This window comes from Paralichthys olivaceus, chromosome 7 (genome assembly GCF_024713975.1).
Source record: "Paralichthys olivaceus isolate ysfri-2021 chromosome 7, ASM2471397v2, whole genome shotgun sequence".
Classification (NCBI taxonomy): Eukaryota; Metazoa; Chordata; class Actinopteri; order Pleuronectiformes; family Paralichthyidae; genus Paralichthys; species Paralichthys olivaceus.
In genome coordinates, this window is record NC_091099.1 from 876,688 (window position 1) to 888,820 (window position 12,133).

At 43.7% G+C, this 12,133-nt stretch overlaps 1 protein-coding gene across 2 annotated transcripts; it reads left to right on the top strand.

Moving 5' to 3' along the window:
• The first annotated feature begins 1,837 nt into the window (after positions 1-1,837).
• On the top strand, positions 1,838-10,118 carry chst6 (carbohydrate sulfotransferase 6). Of its 2 annotated transcripts, none has more exons than XM_069528756.1 (2): positions 1,838-2,091; positions 6,447-9,583. In XM_069528756.1, the coding sequence occupies exon 2, from the start codon at positions 6,504-6,506 to the stop codon at positions 7,698-7,700; it is 1,197 nt and encodes a 398-aa protein (XP_069384857.1). In that variant the 5' UTR covers positions 1,838-2,091; positions 6,447-6,503; the 3' UTR covers positions 7,701-9,583. The 2 variants fall into 2 exon arrangements, with proteins under 2 accessions (XP_069384857.1, XP_069384856.1); XM_069528755.1 differs by having other exon boundaries at positions 1,860-2,091; positions 6,450-10,118.
• The last annotated feature ends 2,015 nt before the right edge of the window (positions 10,119-12,133 follow it).

The window sequence follows — 12,133 nt, forward strand, 5'->3', positions numbered from 1 at the left end:
TCCACTGCAGCAGGAGGAGCCCGGGGTCCACTGCAGCAGGAGGAGCCCGGGGTCCACTGCAGCAGGAGGAGCCCGGGGTCCACTGCAGCAGGAGGAGCCCGGGGTCCACTGCAGCAAGATAACTTTGTGTTTGTGTAACAAAGAAACTGTCCTTTAACCAGTTTGTCACAGGTTCATCGTCACAGCTGAGAGGAGGAGCTCCGAGGTTTGACACTTGACTGTGGCGTCTTCAAAGTGAGTGATCAGTGCCCAGGGTCTGTCCCCCACTGTCCCCCCTCACCTCCATCACTCTGTCCTCCCTCACCCACACATCCATCACCCTCACCTCCCTCACCCATCCATCACTCTGTCCTCCCTCACCCTCACCTCCTTCACCCACACATCCATCACTATGTCCTCCCTCACCCACACCTAACTCACCCCCTCCCAGGGACCACGAGCTCCATGGCAGCAGAGCGCTGGAGGACAGGAAATGATTCTGACCCAGACAGGAACCAGGTGCATCCTTCTTCTCCGTGTGTTGTTGATCGGAGAGAGAACCCAGGTCCATTCCACTCAGTTCTTACAAGTACACACACAGTACACACACAGTACACACACAGTACACACACAGTACACACACAGTACACACACAGTACACGTCAATATCAGAACACGAGTCTGGAACCTCTTGAGTTCACAAGACCCTAAATCTCTACTTTAGCCAACATGTCTGTCTCCATGACGACTGAACAAATGCTACTGACGACCATGTTTAACTCGTGTTTCTTATCATCATCACTTCTGACAGTAACATGATTAACCTTCAAAACAGGATCTTAAAATAAATACTTCATTGTGTGAATGTGGAAAATCTGCTGATCAAGATAAAATAAGTTATATATATATATATATATATGTGTGTGTGTGTGTAGGAGGTAGGTACAGAAAAATGAGAGGAATGATTATTACACAGTTTTTACGTGTTTGTTGAAAAGTCTTGGAAACCTCTCTGACTTGTGAAGAGGAGGGGGTGAGTGATGTTGTCCATGATGGATGTCAGCTCTGTCAGCTCTGCTAACATGGTCAACTCGTGCAGGAGCCCTTTGACTTCTGACGCTGAAATATCTATTGAACACAACATCTGAGCATGACGCTCCCTCATATTCACACTTTAAACCCCAACAGATGGTTTAATCTGTGAGTCTGCTCGTTCCTAAACAATCAAATGTGTTTTCTGCCTCTGGAGACAGTGTCTCCTGAAGACACAGTCTCATATCTGTGATGTCTAGTGAGCCAAGGCTTTGACCTCCACCAAGCTCTCACACAACACAACAGCCTGTTGCACCATGAGAGGACAGAGACAGTGTCTATGAACATTCAACAAGCACCTGATCAATATATATATATATATATATATATATATATATATATATATATATTGATCAAACTTTTAAATCATCTAAATGCTTTAATTCTGTTCCTTTTATTTATATATATTGTCACACACACACTTTTCGTTGTCTTTAACTGTGGTTTGACTCTGAAGTAAAGTTTTGCATGTCTCTTATTATTACCATCTGATATCTTATTATTACTGTCTGATATCTTATTGTCGACTCTTGCCGCTGTGATGTCCCCACACTGTGCAGCATCTTATCTTATCTCTGTGTCGATAACTCGAGGATGTGCATCTATAATCTCTGTGATGTGATCGGAGGTGTTTGGACCTGACACAGTCTCCATGTGCAGAGGAGGTGCAGAGGAGGTGACTCAGCAGAGGGTCCCTCCTCCTCCAGCCCTGACCACCAGCCCCCCCGGCCCATCCCACCGACCCACACCGAGCACCGCCGCTGGCCACGTCTCAACAGCTCCGCACTTTTCTCGTGTGTGTGTCGGAGCAGCAGCTGCGGACCGAGCGGAGAAGGAGGAGCTCAGTCGAGGGTCGAAGGCTGTTTGCGGGGAGCGGAGCGCGGAGGCACCGGCTCCCGTCGCCAGGCAGTCGCTGCACCGTCAACAAAGCTGGAGGAGGGACACGGACCGAGGAAAAGACCCGGAGGACGGACTGAGGACAGAGGGGGCTTCTCTCTTCTCCTCCCCGCCGACAGGAAGGTAAAGAACGAGCAACGAGTTCTCCTCCAACTCAGAACCAGGAGCCGACTCCTCTCCGCTCAGTGTCGAACAGCTTCTAGATAAAACTACCACATGTTGTGTCTCCATGAAGACACAGCTGCTCCACAGGGACAGACAGTCTCTGACCATCCGTCCAAACAACCTGGTCCTGGAGGAGGAGGACACCCAGTCCCTCTGTCCCTACTTCTAATACTTCTATTACTTCTATTACTTCTAATACTTCTGTTACTTCTAATACTTCTGTTACTTCTATTACTTCTGTTACTTCTATTACTTCTATTACTTCTATTACTTCTGTTACTTTACTTCTATTACTTCTAATACTTCTGTTACTTCTAATACTTCTATTACTTCTGTTACTTTACTTCTATTACTTCTAATATTTCTATTACTTCTAATACTTCTGTTACTTCTGTTACTTATAATACTTCTAATACTTCTGTTACTTCTATTACTTCTGTTACTTCTAATACTTCTGTTACTTCTAATACTTCTGTTACTTCTATTACTTCTATTACTTCTATTACTTCTATTACTTCTGTTACTTCTAATACTTCTATTACTTCTGTTACTTTACTTCTATTACTTCTAATATTTCTATTACTTCTAATACTTCTGTTACTTCTGTTACTTCTGTTACTTCTAATACTTCTGTTACTTCTGTTACTTCTAATACTTCTGTTACTTCTGTTACTTCTAATACTTCCATTACTTCTAATACTTCTGTTACTCTGTTACTTCTGTTACTTCTGTTACCTCCATTACTTCTGATACATCTATTACTTCTGTTACTTCTAATACTTCTGTTACTTCAGTTACTTCTGATACTTCTATTGCTTCTGTTACTTCTAATACTTCTGTTACTTTACTTTCATTACTTCTATTACTTCTGTTACCTCCATTACTTCTGATACTTCTATTACTTCTAATACTTCTGTTACTTCAGTTACTTCTGATACTTCTATTGCTTCTGTTACTTCTAATACTTCTGTTACTTTACTTTCATTACTTCTATTACTTCTGTTACCTCCATTACTTCTGATACTTATATTACTTCTATTACTTCTAATACTTCTGTTACTTCTATTACTTCTGTTACTTCTAATACTTCTAATACTTCCATTACTTCTATTACTTTACTTCCATTACTTCTGTTACTTCTGTTACTTTCATTACTTTCATTACTTCTGTTACTTCAGTTACTTCTATTGCTTCTGTTACATCTATTACTTCTGTTACTTTACTTTCATTACTTCTTTGACTTCTGTTACTTCTAATACTTCTATTACTTCTGTTACTTTACTTTCATTACTTCTATGACTTCTAATACTTCTAATACTTCTAATACTTCTATTACTTCTATTACTTCCATTACTCTAACTCCTCCTCCTGCTCTTCAGACGACCTCTCCACCATGAATCAAAGATCTATGTACACGTTGTGAACGTTCCCTAACCTGCTCATTTTAAATCACATCATTATGATTCTGAACTATAACTAATTTACAGACTGATCTCCAAACTGTTTCTCCTCAGCTCGTCTCAGTGTAAACAGCTGATTGGAAGATCTGCCTGCACACAGAGGTGACTGCTTGACCCGAGTTCTTTTAGATCGAGAATTCTCATAAAAATGTTCCTCAGTAAAACTTGAACTTCCCAATAACGATGTCGTCATCTTGTGCTTTTGTGACCTTACTGTTAAAACCATAAATGATGTCATCATCTTTGAGACAATATGCTACCGGCCGGATAAACCATGTAGCCCTCCGAGCTAATGCCACACGTGTGTGTGATGCTGCGTAACAATGGATAGTTCAGGGACCAACTGCAGATAAAGTGACAGGAAACTCTTAGAGCGGCCTTAGCTTCACTTTGTTGTTCGTCCTTACACCCGGGTTTTATTTGAAGACATTTTAAGGAAACAGGAAGTTATTTGAGATATTCTGATTCCCAGATTCCAGTTCACGGCCGCACCCACTTAGAGGAATTGCTGTATTTGCTAACTTAAGACAATAGTCCATAGTCTCAAATCTCCAGGTTTTCAGTTTCCTATTTCACCATTTTGCTTGTAAAATTGAACGCAGTGTTTGATGTGTGTGATTTTACTGAAGGTGGATCTATTCATTTGTTCAGCTCTTGTTGTAATGTAATGTCGAGGTTAGGTTAACTCCAAAATCAAGATTCTAATGCAATTCTTTATTTTGCTTCACTGACCAAAGAGACTTATGATGAAATGACTTCCCCACCCTCACCCCTCCCCCTCAGCCAGAACATTCTAATGTGGATGTGTCGGAACTTTATCTTGAGATGTGAAATAAAGAGTTTCTCAGACCGGAGTTATCTTTGGCTCTGTGATAGAGATCTGCAGAGGGTTTCACCTCGAAGAGTGAAAGGAGAAGGTTCTGAGTAATGGAACTCTTTTAACTCACTTAAAAATAGTAATGGCAGGAAAACTGAAGCCACTTGTCAGAAAACTGAAGCCACTTGTCGTCTGGCTGACACAGGAAACTGTCCGCTCTTGCTTCTGCGTGAAAGAAGAAGTTTGCCAGCTACACAGGGCAGGGCCACCAAGAGGATCCTCATCAAGTGAGAACATGAACTCTGAGGTTACATCTGCCAAGTGCAAAGCAGCATTGTTAGTTAAAGTAAAAAAAGAGGAAGGGTGTCTGTTACTGTCAGTTACTGTCAGCACAACTGTTTCTACATGAGTTACAGCACATGAGACGTAGGAAACAGTTCCAGCTAAATTCATAGGCAAATGTTCCGTTACATGGAACAAATGTGGCCCTCAGCTATTTTCCTGTGTGCTGCTAATGTGTAACTACGGTGAGGAAGATGACCTCCAACAGCAGCTCAGGATCACAAGAGGGAAGGTTTGTAAGTGACTGCATGAATGGACACTGGGTCGTTCTGCCTCTGTCTGAACAACAGCCGCTGTAGAGGAGAAGTGAGGTCAGGGACGGAGAGAGGGGGACGGATCTGTCCTGAAGTCTGTCTGGTGTTTGTATCTCGAGGGTCTGAAGGTGGCGAGCTCGTGTCAGGACTTGTTCACTGTGGTTCGCGTGAGTTGATCTCTTCCCGTCTGCAGTGATCATGGTGTCTCACTGGAAACTCTGACAGAGAGGCCTTAGCAACACTGTGTGTGTGTGTGTGTGTGTGTGTGTGTGTGTGTGTGTGTGTGTGTGTGTGTGTGTGTGTGTGTGTGTCCTTTTCTTTTATTCCCCTCATTGTTTAGATAATTTATTCATTCACAGGATAGAAGACTGAGTTGGCGTGTAAAGCTGTTTTCAGAGAGTCAGGAGGTAGAGCGGGTTGTCCACTAACCAGAGGCTCGGTGGTTGAAGCCCGGATGGCTGAGCCGGCGGTGTGTAAGTGTTGTGTGTTGGAGAAAGTGCTGCACACAGATACACTTTGAAGGTGAACGGCAAAACTGTACCGTGAAGCACTGAGCCGTAAAAATACAGACAACTTATATGAACTCTGGAAAATGTCCGGTTAAAGACACGACATGCTTCCTGCTGGTTTGGTGTGATCCAAGTGTGACTCTCCTCTGGAGCCACGTTTGCACACACACACACACCGTGTTAGCATCGCTACATCTGCTAGCATCGCTACTTCCAGTTGCAGACTTTTAGGCTTAAAACTTGACGCCGTCAGAATGTCTGTGGTCCGAGATCCCGCAAAATCTCAGGCAGTCAGCCAGGTAGTGACAGCCCTCTTGGGAATAAGATGCCATCGAACCCTCAGAGGGGCTAACACGGCTCAGTGGATTCCACTTAGCGTCAGGGGTCGTCCCTTTGTGGCTTCTTACTTTGTGTCCACTTCAAGTCTGGGTCAACGTGGTCGACTCTACTCGGATCCCAGAATGCACAGGGGCAGGAACGTCAGAGTATCCGGCCACTGTTGCCAGACCTTGAAGCCTTGGCTGGAAAGGGGATATTTGCCCTGGGGGGTCTTACCGCGAATGTACGGAAGTCTGACAAACTCCTTGTTTGCTGTGGGGGTTGTAAGAAAAGTGAATTTCTATCGAAACAAAGATTCTCTAATTGGATCGTGGATGTGATTGTGAATGTTTATAGGGCACAAGGTCTACCTACCACAAGTAATGCGAGATGTCACTCTATGCAGCTTTAAGAGGTGTCGCTCTGCAGTAACCTGAGAGTCTTCATGTGCCTTGACTCGATATAACCGTTTAAACGTGGCAGCAGAGAAACTGACGAGATGATGTCAAATGTTTGTCTGTAAGTTCATCAAAGATTTCCTGATTAACATATCCATTTATCTCTCTCTCTCCCCCTCTGTCTCCCCCCCCCTGTCTCTGTCTCTTGTCCTCAGCAGACAAGGCAACACGAGACAGAAAGCACCTGATAGTCACACCGACCCGCAGCCATCATGCCCCGCTGCAAAGTCAGCCTAAGCACCATGATTTTCCTGGTGATCCTGCAGGGGGCAGCAGTGGTGCTGTTCTGTGGCTGGTACGTCCAGCTCAGTCAGTGCGACGCCACCAACCCCAACACCAAAGTTCACGTTCTGCTGCTGTCGTCCTGGCGATCAGGCTCCTCCTTCCTCGGTCAGGTGTTCAGTCAGCACCCGTCTGTCTTCTACCTCATGGAGCCGTCTTGGCATGTGTGGTCCAAACTGCAGAAATCGGGGGCGCGGTCGCTCCGGATGGCGGTGAGGGATCTGTTCCGGAGTGTGTTTCAGTGCGACTTCTCAGTGATGGAGGCGTACCTTCCGGAGCAGTGCAATATTTCCTCCTTGTTCATGTGGAGTCACAGTCGAGCGCTGTGCTCGCCACCGGCCTGTCCTCTCACGCCGCGCAATGAGTTTAGCAACCAGACCCAGTGTTCGCAGACCTGTGGAGCCAGGGGCCTGCAGGGGGCGGAGGACGCCTGTGGCACTTACAGCCACGTGGTGTTAAAAGAAGTGCGTTTTTTTGAGCTGGAATCCCTCTACCCACTTCTGCAGGACCCAAACTTAGATCTCCGCATCATCCACCTGGTCCGAGACCCACGGGCTGTGGTGCGGTCCAGAGAGGCCTCGTCCAAGGCCTTCATGAGCGATAACGCCATCGTTTTGGAGCAAAGAAACATACCAGCAGCTGAGGTGCAGTATCAAGTCATACAGGAGATCTGCCGCAGCCATGTGCGCATCAACGAGAGGGCCACCCTGAAGCCCCCTCCATTTCTGAAAGGCCGCTACAAAATGGTGCGATACGAGGACGTGGCACGCAACCCACTGGAGGAAATAAGTGCCTTGTACGACTTCATAGGTCTGGACATGACCAGGCAGCTCGAGGACTGGATCTACAGAGTGACCCACGGAAAAGGAAAAGGCTCCAAGAAAGATGCCTTCAAAATCACGTCACGAAACGCAGCCGACATCTCCCAGGCTTGGCGAACGCTGCTGCCTCACAGCAAGGTCAAACGTGTGCAGGAAGTGTGTAAAGGTGCCATGACGTTGCTCGGGTATCGAACAGTTGACAGTGAGAAAGAACAAAAGCGACTCGACATAAATCTGCTGGTGCCACAGGAACCGTACCAGTTCAGCTGGTTACCAGCGAAAACAGAGCATCCGAGCGACAGCTGAAAAATGAGAGGACACAGGACTGAGGTCGACAGACTGCATCATGTGACGATAGATTTTATAAAAAAAGAAAAACAGAGACGCTGATTCAAGGGGTAGAAAATACTTGATCCTGCAAAAGTGGGTCTAGAACTGAAAACCTCAGAAGACGGCTGACGTTGGGTTTTTCTCTGAGCTGTTTATAAAACTCAGCATCGTCTGAAGTGAAGATCGGGTTTGTAGCCGTTTAACTTCTTAGGTCACTGATATGTTTTAAAACTAAAACCATCTCCGCCCCAAAAAGTGTTTCAGCTCCATATCTGGAATAATCTCCATCCTCCCGACAACACACGTCACATGACCGTTCACACGCACCGCTCACTCGGACGTTGGTGTTCTCACATGCAACCTGCATGACAGAGGAAACATTCTCCATATTCTCAGTCACTCTAACCTCGAACTCACTTTAATCAACCCGATGACTTAAAGGAAAAATCTTTGAGTTTAAAGCTGCGCAGAGAAAAACAAACTCTTATTTTCACAAGTGAGTCTCCAGCTGAAACTCGAGAATGAAGAAGTTTCCACAAACGAATGAGACGGATCAGATCGAAGTGTCACTCGTGGCGTCAGGACGTTTCTCTGGTTTAACATGAAAACACGATCAGAGTCTGTGTTCAGTTTAACGTCATCAACGTTTCCTTCAGCTGATCAACTGGGACTTTGCTTCCTGGATCTCTTTATCTCTTTATTCTCTTTTGTTCTTATTTTAATGATTGATGGGTTAATAACTAATCGCACTGATGACAGTAAATATCTGGTGTCCTGAGTAGAGTTCGAGTCGAGTGAAAAGTTCAATCATTTACATCTTCTGAGTCGACTCAAAGATGAACTCCTGTTATTAGTTGGTGTTTAGATTCTCTGGGAGCTTTCTCTTCTTATAAATATCACATGTCAGAAATGTTTTAATGTTCAAACCATAACTCGTCTGTATCTACTGAAGCTGTCGATGAAATCTTTGTGTTTGTGAACAACACTTATACACTCCATTTTGAATGTGATCGTTATGAATTGGTTTCGTTTGTTTCCTGACATCAGCCTCAGCGCTGTGGTTCGGCCTCGCCCTCGTCAGCGTCGTCACCTGCTCCACTCGACCGGCCAACATCAGAGTCAGTTACCGGCTGGTTTGTTTCTCAGGAGTAAAAGGAGAAGAAATCTGAGCTGAGACGAGAGTGAAAGTTAAACTTAAATTCACAAGTGGACAGAAACAAGACTCCAAACTAAAGTGCAGCCGTCTGCTCGGCCACACGAGACAATGAGACAAGACGTGTTTGCTGCATCATACTGGAGCCGTCAAGTGGCCTCAAAGGATTTAAAGGAAATCATTCTAATTGGTGTTTTTACTGTTTTACATCCACACGACTCAAACCATCTCCGTCTCTCTTCTCATCAGATTTAATCAGTGTCCACACACTTGAAGACACTGATCACGTGACCACTCATGTACTCTGGTCATGCGTGTGCCACGTTAGAGCTGAAAACGCTGCACGGGGATTGTCACAGATTTCTCGATCAACATCTGGCCTCCTCCGCGTGTAAACAGCTGTATCATAGTAAAATACAGAACTTAACTGTTGGCAGAGACGACAGGCTCAGTAACACTTGTCCGTGATTCTGGTGATTTCAGCCAGTTCACGCGTGTCCCTTAACAATGTGAAAGATGCTGAACACGTCAGTGTCATGTTAAACTCTTCATACATACACGTCATGGCTTTCGGTTGAGTTTTATTTTGTGAGAAAAAACCGATGTGCGTGCACAGACCTGTCACTTTATTCTCGTGTTTATCTGAAGGACGCTGGTGAAACTTTATGGTACCAAACACTACAATAAACTTTCACAGGTAAAGTTATTTTGTTCTGGTGTGTGAGAAGCTCATCATTTACATGTGGGCCCTGTTGGCTGACTTCTGGAGTTACGTGGAACAGACGGCACAGAATCAATCCTCACTGAGGAGAAGATTCGTGTGTTTCACCATTGTCCTACAATAATAATAATGATGGTGGACATGATAATAATCATAATAATAAAGAAACCAGAGTCTGACCCAGAACTCTTGAAGACAGTTTTGGTTCTAGTTTCTGGACATTCATCTTGGTTTCTCTCGTGTTTAGATTTGTTCTTGGTTGTTCTGTTCCCTGTTTTATTTTGAAATGAAGTTCCTCGTGTGTGTCCTGTTTCCGCTGAGTTCAACCGTCTCTTGTGTGGACAAGTCTCTGTCCTTCTCTTTGTCTTTGTCAGGTCGTTGTGTTCTTTCTTGTCTCTGGTTGTTTTCTCTCACGTTTTGTTTCTAGTGTTTTTGTGCTTAGTTTTTTGGCCCCTCCGGTTTTGTACCTTTTGTTATATTCTATTTTTGCTGTTATTAAAGAAACTCTTTTTATTTGTTATCCAGCTTTCATACATAACAGGCAGAGCTGTAGACTGTGGACCTGCTGCCTCCACATGAATCAGCCCTGAGGACGGAGCGACCAGGTCGTTACTATCAGAGAAAGAACATTAAAACTTGATAGATGTAATTATACTATTAGTGATATCGGCACCAGTTAATAATGTGTAGTTTGGTCCAACATGATCTTTAGGAACAACGTGGAAGAGGATGTCATACACACATATGACCAGAATACGTTATGTGTATGTCAAATACCCAAAGTTTTGACCCATGAGCTTCTGATTTCTTATTGAAGCTCATGATATTAGTATATATATAATATATTTGCTCGCATTCACGTTATTCTTTATGTAAAGTTGCCTCTGTGCCGGTCGAGCAGCCTCCTGCCAAAGTCTTTCTTATGAGCGTACAAACCAAATCATAGAGTTCACCGTCACACAGAGCATCTGAAGATTGTTTGTTTCCACCAGCACAACAAAATGATCTCACAACAGACGATAAAGAACCTTTCAAATATCAGTATTTACTGCATTGATTAGAAGACACAGTTTGTGACATCGTGTTCAAAGTATTTATACCAAAGAAAATGTCTGATAGAGATGAAGGAGCATGAACTGAGGAGTTACTGTGAGTGATGGCAGAAGATGTGAGGAGACATGTTCATGTGATGAGAGTCAAACATCAGCTGACTCCATCAGGATCAGGTTACTCTCTGTCATTGTAAATTATAGTGTTTGGATTGATAATTAATCTGTTGACTGTTCAAACAGTGGTTCAGTCATTCAAACCTTCTGAACACACGTCAGTGGGAGAAGAACTTAAAGAACAGGAACCACCTTTGGAAGAGATGCTCCACCAGAAATCTAAAGATTGAACAACTTCTTAGATCCCATCTCGTTTCTGAAAGAAATTCTGCCCTGAATAAAAAGATCACCTTAGAAACCCAATATCAAATGATGAAGCTTCTCTGGATGGATTTCACTTGCTTCCAGTCAAACCGTCAGGAATTTAATTCTCATGTTAAACAGTTTGTCCAAAATGCCGCAGCACGTGTCCTGACAAGAACCAGGAGAAGAGACCACATGTCTCCTGCATTAGCTTCACTACACTTTAGAAGTTTACTTCCTGCTAACGAGGTTTTTATCGGTAGTTTTACTCGTGTTAATCTTAAGAACAGAGGATGTGACACGTTGTTCACATCTATGAGACAAATTGTAATTTGTGAATATGATATAAATAAAGTATGATTGATAATTGAGGTGCAGCTTCAGCACCTCTGCTGAAATAAATAGTTTGGGTTAATAACTGTTGACGGTTCAAACAGTGGTTCGGTCATGAAACATTCTCACGGCATCTTTTCTCCCACTGAACAAACATCAGTGGGAGAAGAACTAAAATCACAGGAACCACCTTTGGAAGAGATGTTCCTCCCAGAAACCTGAAGATCAAATAAACTGAGAGTGAAACAGCATCAACTACTCTTCTTGCTGTGATAAGTTGTTACTGCCTACGGCCTCTAAAAAAGAAACTTGAAAACACAGTAAATTAGCTTCCTGGTATAATTCCAACACACGTGAATTAAAAGAAGCTTCGAGAACAGTTAGGAGTAAAGGAAGTGGCACAGTCGTGATGAAATTCACCTGGAAATAAGTTCTCAAAATATATGAGACGAACGAAGGGTCTGAGCTGCAAATCGCTCCACGTTAACAGAGGAAAATAAAAACCACCCAGGATTCTCTTCAGCTCAGAAACCAGGCTGACACAGAGTCACGCTCCACTGAACCCACGATCCCTGAACAGCAATCATGTGAAGGTCAGTCATTTATGGGACGTTTCTTCTACTCGCTCGTGTTTCACTTTACTTTATAACATTCCCGTACAAACCACTACACTGAAAGGTGTATATAATGTACATACTCTGCATTTTTTATTCCATGTTTTAATTCTATTGTCTTCTTTGTATGTTTGATGTGTATGGAGCAATACAATCTGATCTTCTCTTCTTTTGGAGAC

Bases quoted from the DNA above. Each gene is read 5' to 3' on its own strand.
- chst6 (XM_069528756.1), top strand. From the start codon at position 6,504: ATGCCCCGCTGCAAAGTCAGCCTAAGCACCATGATTTTCCTGGTGATC.